The following is a 15,000-nucleotide window of genomic DNA, read 5'->3' on the forward strand; positions in this document are numbered from 1 at the left end:
ATAGAGGGAATATGTCAGGTCATGTGACCAACATGGAGTCTGTATAGAGGGAATATGCCAGGTAATGTGACCAACATGGAGTCTGTATAGAGGGAATATGTCAGGTCATGTGACCAACATGGAGTCTGTATAGAGGGAATATGTCAGGTCATGTGACCAACATGGAGTCTGTATAGAGGGAATATGTCAGGTCATGTGACCAACATGGAGTCTGTAGAGAGGGAATATGCCAGGTAATGTGACCAACATGGAGTCTGTATAGAGGGAATATGTCAGGTCATGTGACCAACATGGAGTCTGTATAGAGGGAATATGTCAGGTCATGTGACCAACATGGAGTCTGTATAGAGGGAATATGTCAGGTCATGTGACCAACATGGAGTCTGTATAGAGGGAATATGTCAGGTCATGTGACCAACATGGAGTCTGTATAGAGGGAATATGTCAGGTCATGTGACCAACATGGAGTCTGTATAGAGGGAATATGCCAGGTAATGTGACCAACATGGAGTCTGTATAGAGGGAATATGCCAGGTCATGTGACCAACATGGAGTCTGTATAGAGGGAATATGTCAGGTCATGTGACCAACATGGAGTCTGTATAGAGGGAATATGTCAGGTCATGTGACCAACATGGAGTCTGTATAGAGGGAATATGTCAGGTCATGTGACCAACATGGAGTCTGTATAGAGGGAATATGCCAGGTCATGTGACCAACATGGAGTCTGTATAGAGGGAATATGCCAGGTCATGTGACCAACATGGAGTCTGTATAGAGGGAATATGTCAGGTCATGTGACCAACATGGAGTCTGTATAGAGGGAATATGTCAGGTCATGTGACCAACATGGAGTCTGTATAGAGGGAATATGTCAGGTCATGTGACCAACATGGAGTCTGTATAGAGGGAATATGTCAGGTCATGTGACCAACATGGAGTCTGTATAGAGGGAATATGCCAGGTAATGTGACCAACATGGAGTCTGTAGAGAGGGAATATGCCAGGTCATGTGACCAACATGGAGTCTGTATAGAGGGAATATGCCAGGTCATGTGACCAACATGGAGTCTGTATAGAGGGAATATGCCAGGTAATGTGACCAACATGGAGTCTGTATAGAGGGAATATGCCAGGTAATGTGACCAACATGGAGTCTGTATAGAGGGAATATGCCAGGTCATGTGACCAACATGGAGTCTGTATAGAGGGAATATGCCAGGTCATGTGACCAACATGGAGTCTGTATAGAGGGAATATGTCAGGTCATGTGACCAACATGGAGTCTGTATAGAGGGAATATGTCAGGTCATGTGACCAACATGGAGTCTGTATAGAGGGAATATGCCAGGTCATGTGACCAACATGGAGTCTGTATAGAGGGAATATGTCAGGTCATGTGACCAACATGGAGTCTGTATAGAGGGAATATGTCAGGTCATGTGACCAACATGGAGTCTGTATAGAGGGAATATGTCAGGTCATGTGACCAACATGGAGTCTGTATAGAGGGAATATGTCAGGTAATGTGACCAACATGGAGTCTGTATAGAGGGAATATGTCAGGTCATGTGACCAACATGGAGTCTGTATAGAGGGAATATGTCAGGTCATGTGACCAACATGGAGTCTGTATAGAGGGAATATGTCAGGTCATGTGACCAACATGGAGTCTTTATAGAGGGAATATGCCAGGTAATGTGACCAACATGGAGTCTGTATAGAGGGAATATGTCAGGTAATGTGACCAACATGGAGTCTGTATAGAGGGAATATGTCAGGTAATGTGACCAACATGGAGTCTGTATAGAGGGAATATGTCAGGTCATGTGACCAACATGGAGTCTGTATAGAGGGAATATGTCAGGTCATGTGACCAACATGGAGTCTGTATAGAGGGAATATGTCAGGTCATGTGACCAACATGGAGTCTGTATAGAGGGAATATGTCAGGTCATGTGACCAACATGGAGTCTGTATAGAGGTCATGTGACCAACATGGAGTCTGTATAGAGGGAATATGTCAGGTCATGTGACCAACATGGAGTCTGTATAGAGGGAATATGTCAGGTCATGTGACCAACATGGAGTCTGTATAGAGGGAATATGTCAGGTCATGTGACCAACACACTGACTAATAGATTCAGATTCAGATTCAGATTCAGATTCAGATTTATTTCGCCCCCCACACACACAAACAATTGACATGTAGATAAACATCAAGATACAAATGTGTGGAGTGCCAGGTCTCCAAAGAAGCTACTTAAAGCTTATGGCAGGAGCCTGAGCAATGACTTAAAGCACAACTTAAATACAAGTTACTGCGTACAGTATAACAAAACAACAATTACACAGCAGGACAGGTAACAAACAAAACAAACAAAACAATCCCAGATCAATGGATAAGTATAAGTATACTTATAATACATATCAATACCGTATACCATACTATATATCATATACACTATATATTATATATACTATGTATTATAATATACTATATTACTATACATACAGGTTAAGCAGTTGTTCTTTCATTTTTTTCTTGAAAACAGAGATGGATGGAGTTGTTTTCAAGCTCTCATCAAGCCCATTCCAGATCCGCGGCCCTCTATTGGTTATACTTAAACTGGTGCATTTCAGTCGTCTTTTCTTACCATAAATAAGATGTGTATTTCTGGTGTTAAAGGAATGAGCGGGGCGGTTGACTGGGATGAGCTTGGAGAGTCTTGGATTTAGGTTATGGACAACTTGGTACATTATGATTGCGTTTTGGTGAATATTAAACTCAGCAAGCCTCAAAAGATTATAGCTATGGAAGAGGGAACATGTGGGTGCGTTGAAATCCGACCAGGATACGGCACGTATTATTTTCTTTTGTAAGCTTTCTAGTTTCTTCAGATAGCTGGGGAATGTGTTACACCATATGATGTTACAGTAATTAATGTGTGGCTCAAACAGGGTTTTGTACAAGATCAGGAGAGTAGATAAAGGAAGAAAATGACGGAGTTTGAAAAATAGACCAACATATTTAGACAGTTTTGTTAACAGATGATCAATATGACATTTGAAGTTGATTGACTCGTCAATGAGGACCGATACAGTCGGTCTGTGTGGGAACGCCCACAAAATGTCACTATAGCTGACGCGCGAGTGGGGTAAAAAAAAACATATCTCAACAGGCTGACTCACCACAGGACGGTGCTGTGGCTGTACACTACAGGATTGGGGATTCTAGAGCCGGTACATAGACGTCTGTTCAAATGTGTGTTTACTGCGGTGGTTGAATCCCCGATCCTGTCTGCCTGGGCTGCGCTAGCAGCTAAATGCTAACTATGCTGAATGGGGAGAACAGGGGGATTTACCCCACCCTGACCACGCCCCAGCCAGCTACCCCAGCATCTATGATGAGACAGACTGTATCTATGCTGCATTCCATTTAAACTGGGAGCTTGGCATTTGACGGTTGAGTGACGTCACATCCGAGTTGTCGCCGTTCCATTTAAACAACCAGCCCGGGTTAGCTCTAGCCATCCATTGTTAGCAATAACGGTTGTTAGCAACGGATTTCGCAGTATTTTACGCATACATACAAACACTGTAGCAACATGTCCACACTGACTGGCCTACTGTGTGTACAACTAATGTAATGAGACAGAAGTGCTAATAAACAGTATTGACTATGATGTTACTGTTGAAGCCAGGAGCAGCCATCTTGGATTTTTGAGGTTGGGGCTGGTGAGGCACCCCCCGAGTTCGGTCGAGAAAATCCGAGGACAGGCGACGTCATAGGGGAAGTTCATGACCTTTGAACCGTGAAATCTCCAGCTCCCAGTTTAAATGGAATGCAGCGTTAATCACATAGTCACTTATAAGCACATGGTCACTTACTAGCTTACTGACTGACAGGCCCAATTCCAATCCGCCCCCTAAAGACTCAAGCCCTGAACCCTCAGTCCCTCTAATGACCGCCATCTGAAAGTGGTTGAGTCATCAAGTGTGGAAGGGATCCACATTGGATAAATAGGAGGATTGGGACAGCAGAGCCCTTTGCACTTGACAAGATGATGTTGACTCTGGCACATTTGGGGCTCGCTATATATTGTTTATTGTCAAGTCTGTTGATGAGTCTGTTCTCATCCAGGCTCTGGCTCTACAGAGTGGACAACAGGTCATTTAAAAATAAATGTAGCCTACTGCAAAATCTGCAATCTGCAACATGTGTAATTATAATTAAAATAAGCATAATAATGACATGTCACCCAACATTATACACAATGTCAATACTGTACAATACAGATTCAGTAAAACTATTTCTCATTCATCAAAAAAGTTGTGGATTGCAATTGTAATAGAAATGATCGATGATTATTCTAGGATTGTGTAAAATAACTACTTGCATTCCTCTGATATAATATTTTTGTCTAATCTGAAATCCCTATTAATGTAATGTTTCATTGTCGATTAAGGCATTCCAGCGCACTCGCAAACACCGCGTTCGTTTCGCGCGTGTGTTCTTTTATTTTTTTGACAGATATTTGCAGCCTTTCCCGTTTTATACGTCACAACGCTATGCATTGTGGGCAATTCCCTTTCCGTAAGTGGCCACAGCTGCACCCTTACGGTAAGGGGGCAGAAAGGGCTCACTCTGAGCCCTCATTCACTTTGCGATTTCACCGTGGGACATCCCTAAGCCCTCACTCCCTTCACGTGAACGCGCCTCTAAGGGCTTGAGTCAGTAAGGGGGCGAATTGGAATTGGGCCAGAGACTAGTCATCAATAGCGACGACAACACACGCACTAGCTGATTTCCTGCCCTGGTATTTTGATGTGATTTGTGATCTATGAATTAGGGGCTGTTCACTTATACTGTTTTTTCTGCCAACTGCCAGCGCCCCTCTCCTCATGAAAAGAAACAGGAAGTGGCCGCAAGGCGCACAAAAGGGGGCACTCCTGAAAAGCGCCATAACCGACTTCAAAAGTTGAGAGATATTCAACTTTGAGGTGAACCGATTTGTCCAGCCAACCAATCGCAATCATCACAGTTATGTCCGTTTCCCATAGCAACAACAAATATGGACGTGTGCCGGTGGAGAAATGGCACCTTGTAATCAGTGGATTTACGTTATGATAACAGTGATCATAAAGGCAGTATGGATTATTGTATTGTATGTATTGGAAATATTTGGTAAGCCTTTGCTTGTTCCACAACACTGTATTGTCTGCTAGAAGAGCTATAACCAGGGTGTCCGGCCCGAGTAGTGTAGCGGTAGATTCCCTACCTACTACAGTGTTTCCCCTAGAAAAAAATCAGGCCTGGAGGGATTTCGAAATGGGGGAAAAAATAAAATAAAAGCTATATTATAACCAGCTATTTAGTGAGCTATAGCACCTGTTAAGCTAACGTCAGGTGACATTATCTGACCCGCTTTCTCCTCACAAAAAGCGTTCCAGTTATCGCTTTTTCCGCACAAAAAATCTCTATGTGAACAGGCCCCCCCAGCCCTTAATTAAAAGGAAATAGGAAATATCAATGAAATTTCCTCACTATCACAAAATCATGTTTATACTCAATTGAGGCACAAAAAAGTTTTTCAATTAAGAAATTGACTGGATTAATTGATGGATGGTTAATTAGCTGATCAACTGAAGAACTAGCTGACTGACTGACTGACTGACTGACTGATCGACAGTTAAGTAACAAGTCTTCTGAATAACTAATTAAGTAACAAAGGGTCTAACTGACTAAATAAAGTTTCAGTTGCTGCTCTCTCCCCCAGGCTGTGGGATGTGATGGGGAGCTGTACAGCAGTAAGGCAGTAGACATATGCGATGTATGTGGAGGCAATGGGACGTCCTGTCAGCGCATCTCTGGATCATACAGGAAGGGACTCACACAGTTAGGTAACACACACACACACACACACACACACACACACACACACACACACACACACACACACACACACACACACACACACACACACACACACAGCACAACACATGCAGATAAACATACACACACCTATGGTTATGGCTAAAGTAAAATCATCTAGTCTTAACTAAGGGAGTCTTAACTACAGTGAAAGCTGGGGCGTGTCGGTAGAGCAGCAGTAGATTCCATGCCTATCAACACGAGGGTCGCAGGTTCGAGCCCCCGTGTTACCAACAATTGCCCGTGTCTGTGGGTGGGAAGCCAGATCAAGGGTATGGGTCCCGGTCGCTGCACTAGTGCCTCCTCTGGTCGGTCGGGGCGCCTGCTCGGGGGAAGGGCAACTGGGTGGAGAAGCGGGATCCTACGTCTTGCCAGGGAAATTCCTCGCTGTCAGGTGAAAAGAAGCAGATGGTGACTGCACATGTATCGGAGGAAGCATGTGCTAGCAGCTAGTCTACAACTCTCCCCAGATCGGCAGAGGGGGTGGAGCAACGACCAGGACAGCAGGGGGAACTGGCCAAGTACAACCGGAGAGAAATTGAAATAAATAAAATAAATAAATAAATACAAATTATATATATATATATATATATTAGGGATGTAACGATAACCGGTTTTTAATGATAACCATGATAAAATTCCTTACGATAACCGTACAGTTTCACATTTTCATTATCTCTAAAACCATGGTACCGTGATTACAGTGCTTTGAAAAACATGGTAAATAATACATCATCAACCAAAGTTGGCAACAGTCTCCCAGATGCAAATGTGCAGCTTTGGAGAAATGATTTCAGTGAGTGTATCAATCCTTTTTGGGTCTGAGTTTTCAATATAAAACGTCGTAAAATTATTTCAGTGAGTCTCTCAGTACTTTTTGAACATTTTCAGCAATCTTTTACGAGTACCGTGATAATACGATAACCGTGATAATTTTGGTCACGATAATCGTGATGTGAAATTTTCATACCGTTACATCTCTAATATATACAGTATATATATATATATATATATATATATATATAATATATATGTGTATATATAGTATATATATGTATATGTATATATGTATATATATATATGTGCTGAGAGTGCTGGAGGTGATGGGTGCTCATGATCTCTTGTGTCCCCCTTTTGGGACATTTTTCATGGTTACTTATTGTCAATCTCTTTTCTCTTGTGTTCACTCTGGTGTTACGCAGCTCCTGGATGAAGGTCGCTTATCAGGAGACCATGATCCCTCTCATTAAAGTTGGTGTGTTATCTGTCATCAGGCTATGTGTTTATCACCAACATCCCAGCTGGCGCCACAGATATTCAGATCGTAGAGAGGCGCAAGACTGAGAACATCCTGGGTGAGAACCTACAACTTCTTTAAGGTCAATATACTGAGTAAGAAATCATTAGGTCCATTACAAAATGCTTATGTGACTATCCTGTAGAAGATACTATCCTGTGGAAGATACCACACACAGCGTTATAGAACTAACAACATTCACATTGAGGACCTAGAACGTTCTGTGTGATCTGAATGTTTAAAGTACAGAAGTCCTGCCAACACAGTGGATCCAGGAAGTGTTTACATAGGATAGACCAATGCTCCTAAACCTGCACCACCTACTTCAACACATCGGTGTGATTTTTCTTCTTTATCTTAACATGAGCTTCCTCTGTGTTGCTCTGAGGTTCCTCTGTGTTGCTCTGAGGTTCCTCTGTGTTGCTCTGAGGTTCCTCTGTGTTGCTCTGAGGTGCCTCTTTGTTGCTCTGAGGTTCCTCTGTGTTGCTCTGAGGTTCCTCTTTGCTGCTCTGAGGTTCCTCTTTGTTGCTCTGAGGTGCCTCTTTGTTGCTCTGAGGTTCCTCTGTGTTGCTCTGAGGTTCCTCTGTGTTGCTCTGAGGTGCCTCTGTGTTGCTCTGAGGTTCCTGTGTGTTGCTCTGAGGTTCCTCTGTGTTGCTCTGAGGTGCCTCTTTGTTGCTCTGAGGTTCCTCTGTGTTGCTCTGAGGTTCCTCTGTGTTGCTCTGAGATTCCTCTGGGTTGCTCTGAGATTCCTCTGTGTTGCTCTGAGGTTCCTCTGTGTTGCTCTGAGGTCCTCTGGGTTGCTCTGAGATTCCTCTGTGTTGCTCTGAGGTTCCTCTTTGTTGCTCTGAGGTTCCTCTGTGTTGCTCTGAGGTTCCTCTGTGTTGCTCTGAGGTGCCTCTGTGTTGCTCTGAGCTTCCTCTGAGGTTCCTCTGTGTTGCTCTGAGGTTCCTCTGTGTTGCTCTGAGGTGCCTCTGTGTTGCTCTGAGCTTCCTCTGAGGTTCCTCTGTGTTGCTCTGAGGTTCCTCTGTGTTGCTCTGAGGTTCGTTATCTCAGCCATATGTACAGACATGGGTAACCCTTTGCTACTGGAGCCAGTCAATTTACCCCTCTAAATAGGTTCCAAATTGTCATCATTATTTCCAACTGTGACACTTCCTGCAACCACAGTGGGGGCAGAACCTCAGCAGAACCTCAGCAGAACCTCAGCCATTTTCAGAGTTCTTCGTTTGTTCGTATAATGGCTTATTATGAGCTTAATTTGGTTACTAACCTGCTAGATGACTATTTAATTCAGTTAACCTTACATTGTCTACTATCCTAGAAGCCTAGTGGTTTATTCAACTCTGTTGCTTTGCATGAAAGGACTTGTCATGAGAAGAGTCAGCAGCTTTAGGGAACTTATTGCTCTAGAACAGTGGTTCTCAAAGTGGGGTCCGGGGACCCCCAAGGGTCCCTGAGGGGGTTCCAGGGGGTCCCTAGCAAAAAGGGGAATAATGTATTTTTACTATAATTCCATCCATAAGTAACACAATAGGGCTGTCACCTTGTCGAATTTAACTTTGAATGTGGGGGAGGAGGGCATGTTCGAATGTATAATTGACCTGTTCTATTTTTTTATTTTTTATTTTTATTATTATTATTATTATTATTATTTTTTTATTAACCAACTGCTGCTTTCTGGTAATGTTAATCCCATGTCAGAAAAAGTCTACAGATTTGTCGCGTTAGTCTCTTCTGAGAAAGATTGTCTCCAGGGTCTGAAAAGTTGTCTTGAGTTGGATGCAGCAAAAAAAAAAAAAAAAAAAAAAATATATATATATTTTTTTTAATTAACCAAAAAACTTCGATTATATTCGAACATTTTTCGGGCAATTAAAGTTCATTCGAACTTTATTTTGGGAAAAAGTGACAGCCCTATAACACAATGACAGAATGTACGACTATTGTCGTCATGGGTTTCATACGCTTTCTGTAATAAAACATCTAAAAGCAAATACATCTTATCAGAGGGGGGACCCCGGAACAGAATGTTATCAAATGGGGGTCTGTGGTCTAATTTGTGTCCGTTTATATGGGGTCCCTGACGTGAAAAAGTGTGAGAACCAGATAGCTCTAGAATAATTTGTGTATCTTTCTGTGGGTATGTCTTTGCTTCTGACCCAGTCTTTGAAAATCATTGTCTTAGTTTCCGATGTTTCACCTCCTATCTAGCCCTATCAGACGAAGCGGGCCATTTCTTCTTTAATGGCGACACTGTGATCGACAACCCTCGAAACTTCCGTGTGGCGGGAACCGTGTTTAAATACCGTCGTCCGAGCAACGTGTTCTCTGATGGGCTGGAGTACATCATTGCCCAGGGACCCACACTTCAGGGCCTTCATGTTATGGTACGCCTTCATTCATCTTCAAAGCATGCTTCTTTAGCTAGCTGGCTAGTGCTGCAAAAGCCAAACCACAACCAAGCTAGATAATCGAGACAAAGCACATGTCTAGCTAGCTTGTGCCACATTCATGTCATTATTGGATTTACTGTAAACGTGCTGCCGACTTGGGGGGGAAAAAGCATTGTCTGCCTCCTAGTGGTAATTACTAGTAGGTAGGCAGGCGCGGACTGCATAATCGGGCACGTCGGGGAAATGCCTGGTGGCCTGGCCTGGCCTGGCCTGCAAAAAAAAAAAAAAAAATTGTGCCCGCAGTCATGCCACTCACTGAACAGCAGGCCAGGCGCCGCCTACTGGTTTACTAGTGGTTTTATTACTTTATTCAGGGTTAAAGTGGGTGCATCTCATTGTAAAATTGGACTCGGCCCAAATTGGGCTTCAAACGGCCCAAATTGGGCTTCAAACAGCCCAAATCTGGCTTCAAACGGCCCAAATTGGGCTTAAACGCCCCAAATCTGGCTTCAAACGATCCAAATTGGGCTTCAAACGGCCCAAATTGGGCTTCAAACGGCCCAAATCTGCCTTCAAACGGCCCAAATCTGGCTTCAAACGGCCAAAATTGGGCTTTAAACGGCCCAAATCTTTCGGCGCCGCCCTTCGGACGCCGGCACACGGGTCGGCCCATATCGGCCTGGCCTGCCTGGTATCTAATGCCCGGCCTGAATTATGATCCCAGTCCGCCCCTGTAGGTAGGGGTGTCACGGTACACAAAAGTCACGGTTCGGTACGTACCTCGGTTTTGGGGTCACGGTTCGGTACGAATACGGTACGGTACAACACGGGGAAAGGCAAAAAAAAAAAACATCTTTTCATTTTTTATTTGGAACCTTGGGCATTCATTTTGAACAGGCAGTACTAGTGCTCCACCTAGTGTCACAAACTGGTACAGCATGACCCTGTTTCAAGCAGTAAACAGTACAGTAACAGTGAACATACACTCTCTTGCATTAGGTTATATTTGATGTAGGGCTGTGCTGGGTTTATGTAACGCTGGGCTGCTACTGCCTCTTGTAGCTTCTCAGCTAGGTGGGCGCTAGTGTGCTGTTCATACACAGGTCTCGTTAGAACAACAGGATTCTTCATTTCCCACCCACTTTTTGATAAAGTAAAGTAAAGTAAGTAAAGGCAAAGTCCCACTGATTGTCACACAATGTGTGAAATTTGTTCTCCGCATTTGACCCATCCCCTGGGGGAGCGGTGAGCGGCAGCGTGCGCCGCGCTCGGGAATCACATGGTGAGTTAACCCCCCGACGCTGAGTGCCAAGCAGGGAGGCAAATGGGTCCCATTTTTATAGTCTTTGGTGTGACTCGGCCGGGGATCGAACTCACGACCTCCCAGTCTCAGGGCGGACACTCAGACCACAAGGCCACTGAGCTGGTCGTGATGTAGTGTGCGGTCACGGTGAGGTAGCTTTCAGTAGCACGGGACGTCCATCCATCAGTTGTTAATGCAACGGCGGGTGCAGTGGACAGGCCGTGCTCAATCACTGCTCGTGTGCGCGTGTACAGACGTGTGTGAACGGCATGGGACCTTGTAAGGAGGCTCGAGTACGTGTAATAAATGCCTGAAGCCGGCTTGCTCTACCACTGCATATGGGCGCATATCCATGGAAATGTAGATGCCAATCGCCTCTGTAATCTTCTTGTGTCGGTCTGTGTTGGCATTCAGAGGATGGTTAAAAGCAGCGGGGAGAAGCAGTTGTCCCGTTTCTTGAGCGGTGCATCTGGGTGATGTCGCCTGAGATGCGTTAGCATGTTGGAGGTGTTTCCACCGACGTACCCAACAACTGCCGAACGACGCCGACACACTGTCTTTGTTCCATCAATCTCTCGCACTCCGTCGCTGTTGTAGTCGACTGGGAACCCGAAACTCCTCCCACACCGCTGATTTAAAGGAAGGTGGCGGCTCTTCAAGCTCTTGCATCTCGCATGCCTCGCCTCTCGCCATAGCGTTAGTTAAAGTGACTGACAAAATGGACGGCTTTCTCTTGTTGTTTCCGCGCGTCTTCTTCTGTGGCGTTTAATGGCGTTCAAACAGCGTTCGTTTAGGTGCTTTACTGCCACCTTCTGGATTCGGCGTATTCGTCGTGGAGCTCCATGTATTGTACCGTGATGCCCGTACCGCGAACTCACGGGACGAATACATATACCGCGACACCCCTACTAGTAGGACAATATGTGAAGATTTTGTGGGAATATTTTTTCGATACCTGCCACTTGCCGTTGCGAATTGCAGAAGTGGCACAGGCAGCAAAAGTGACAGCAAATCGTGCGGCTCATCTGGTAGCACGCGCACGACGGAGGCTCGGCCCTTCGAGCGGCCGACGCGGGTTCGAATCCCATCTGAGGGCCTTTGCCGCATGTCATCCCCTCTCTCTCTCTCTCTCCACCCGTCCTGTCTGCCTACTGTCCTGTCTAAATAAAGGCAGAAATGCCCCAAAAACAATTTAAAAAAGAGAGCAAATCCACCAATGTCGGCAGTCTAAGGTTATAAAAGAAAAAAAATATTGACACTAATACAACCAACTCTACATATGAAAAGCAAGCAGTTGCTGCAGTTTGTTTATGGTTGATTTTAAAGTCACTTGTTTACAAGTTGTTGCAATTATAACAATTATTATATCATTGTTATAAAATTATAACAATTTAATTAATAAATAAATAGTAGTCTAGTAGTACTTAATAGTATAGTAGTATTTATGAATCTGTGTATCTAGTATTAACTGGTTAATGAGTTAAAATCATTATTTTTCTCTGTGTGCACATAGTATTACAACCTAAATGGGAAGCTCCCCTACATCACCTACGAATACACCGTCCCTCGCAGCTCCCATGACATCACCACAGACCCCTCCCACTCTCTTCTTAACCACACCCATAACGAGGTTAACGAGGACGCCAGAGAGGCTCAAGGTAGGTCGGCCAACCACAGCAGGGGGGGGGTGTCATCTGTCCAATACGACCTCCGGCTGGGAGCTGTTGACCAATCAGATGTCCAGCTGCAGGAGGAGGAGGAGGAGGAGGACGGGGAGGAGGTCATCTGGCAGCTTCGGACACCGAGCCCCCCGCCGCCGATAGCCATGCTGGTCTACAGAGCGGCTAGTGATGTGTTCAGCCACAACGACGTGGAAGAGCAGGGACCTCCAGCACCGCCCGGCTACCGTGAGTCACACAGCTTTTTCTATTGATTCAGATTCAATGTTTTGTTCCGTTTTGTTTTCTGTTTTTCACCTGCCAATAGAGTACCGCAGGAAGAGGCGGAAGTAGCACATCGCCGCCATGTTGGTTCGTAAGGGGAACAAGGCTATGGGATTTTAGGTTAAATGGAAGTTTGTGTTCAGCGGCAGGATAATCTTCACAAACGAGGAGCGCTTTCATGGCTTTTGAAACATTTTCTGAAAATCGCGTTAAAAAGAAAATGCATTTGCGCTTCAAAAGTAATAAAAGTGGTCCTCGTTTGTGAAGATTATCCTGCTGAACGCAAATTTCCACTCCCATAAGCTTGTGTTACCCACAGACCTTATTTTCCCCTTTGCGAACCAACATGGCGGTGATTTCTGGGTAAGTCTAAAAAACAACAACATGATCCCTGAGGTACTCTCTCGTATAGACACTGTTTTGTAGCCTGGTAAAAACCATCCGCCTCACATTCTGTTTGGCTCTACCTATCAGATCAGACTGTCTGGACTTCGATTTCAGTGGGTGGCAGTATTTGCCTTGATAGACAACTCCATCAGCCAATCAGTGTCTGCCAAGAAACTCAGCTGATCCATGCTGTTGTATGGCTGTGTTTACTCTACTAACGTTAACGTTACCGCTGGTTGCTTGGGGAGAAGGCAATACTTTTTTGCAGGTGGTGGCCCTGATTGGCCGGTTACATTGTTATCTCAGCCAATCAATGTGGGGCGGGTGGAAGTCCAGACTGATCCGTGGGGTAAAAGAGAAGAGTTCACGTTATCAGGATGGTTTTTACAATATTTACAATATTTACAATATTTACAAAAGAAAATATGACTCAGTACTCAGTGTTGACTCCAGAATCGGACTCTTGGAAACTTTTAATTTAGTCCATGGTGGAATACTCGTATCAATCAGTCAAAGAAACTGGTATGTGTTTTTGTCTGTTCAATAAGGAAGTACCTCCAACTCGATTGTCAGCGAGCCGTCCAATCCTAACAACACTCACCCTGCTAAGCCCTTCCCCTTCCACCACCGAGACCACTTCCTGGACCTGCTGCTCTCACTTCCTGGTCCTGCTGCAGGCCACGCCCCTTGTCTGTCTGGCTCCGCCCTCTGCTCCGGTCTGCAGCCCAACCAGTCCTCACGTTTAGACAACACACTGGTGCTGAAGGAGTTCCCTGGTAGGAAAGAAGATATTTACTTCCCTGATGATTAATTAATTTATTTTGTTATTATTTCTTGTTATTTTATTTTGTTAGTTTAAAACATTTGCATAAATCTTTGCAAAATAAAACTTTTACTTTATTTTGACATGAATGCCATATAGCAGGGGTATATATAGCATATAGCTTCACACACACACACACACACACACACACACACACACACACACACACACACACACACACACACACACACACACACACACACACACACACACACACACACACACACAAAAAGCTTCCAATTGTTTGACATACTCTGACCTATATTTAATCACTGATAATTCCAAAAGGTTCAGAAATGTTTGAAAAATGAAAATATACTGTCTTTGTATCCCAGGTAGTCTGAGTGTCCAGTCTGCAGCCTTGCTAGAAGACAACGCCCCCTATGTGTTACTGGAGGACCTACAATACAACCAGACACACAAAGACGCCGACACACACGCACTCACTGATCCACACGCTCAAGCAGAAACACACGTGGAGATACTCTCTGCTGCACACCCAGAGACACACACAGACGCACATTCAGACACGCACACAGTCACTGATACTCACCCTCACACACACACAGACACACAACCTGACGCACACTCACACACACACACTGCGAACCTGGTGCAGCTTCAGCAGGTGTCTGCAGTCCAGGCGGCCAGCACAGAGAGGTAGAGAGAATGTGTGTGTGCATTTTGTGTGTGTATCCCTTAAAGGGATACACACACAAATGCTGCATCAGGTATCAATGGGTTAACCTGAAATGCACTGCGATGCCTTACGAGCAGATTATAAAACCATTAGAAGTGCACATAATGTCTTAATGATAAAGCGTCAGATAAACATGTACATATATATTATTATATTTATATATATAAACATATATTAACTTTAATGTCATGGCATTAACTGTACAGTTGCCTCATTAAG

At 44.4% G+C, this 15,000-nt stretch overlaps 1 protein-coding gene across 1 annotated transcript in view; it reads left to right on the top strand.

The window, feature by feature from the left end:
- The window catches only part of LOC310792235 (ADAMTS-like protein 2), a gene marked incomplete at both ends in the record, with an annotated part of 73,633 nt that overhangs the window by 32,623 nt on the left and 26,010 nt on the right, over positions 1 to 15,000 (top strand). Inside the window, 6 exons of the mRNA XM_083653963.1 lie at positions 5,781 to 5,904; positions 7,210 to 7,290; positions 9,444 to 9,619; positions 12,442 to 12,835; positions 13,807 to 14,034; positions 14,681 to 14,741. Of these exons, the coding sequence (XP_083510089.1) occupies positions 5,781 to 5,904; positions 7,210 to 7,290; positions 9,444 to 9,619; positions 12,442 to 12,835; positions 13,807 to 14,034; positions 14,681 to 14,741 (1,064 nt within the window). The remainder of the gene's footprint in view (positions 1 to 5,780; positions 5,905 to 7,209; positions 7,291 to 9,443; positions 9,620 to 12,441; positions 12,836 to 13,806; positions 14,035 to 14,680; positions 14,742 to 15,000) is intronic.

This window comes from Poromitra crassiceps (genome assembly GCF_964638095.1).
Source record: "Poromitra crassiceps genome assembly, chromosome: 17".
NCBI classification, from domain to species: Eukaryota; Metazoa; Chordata; class Actinopteri; order Beryciformes; family Melamphaidae; genus Poromitra; species Poromitra crassiceps.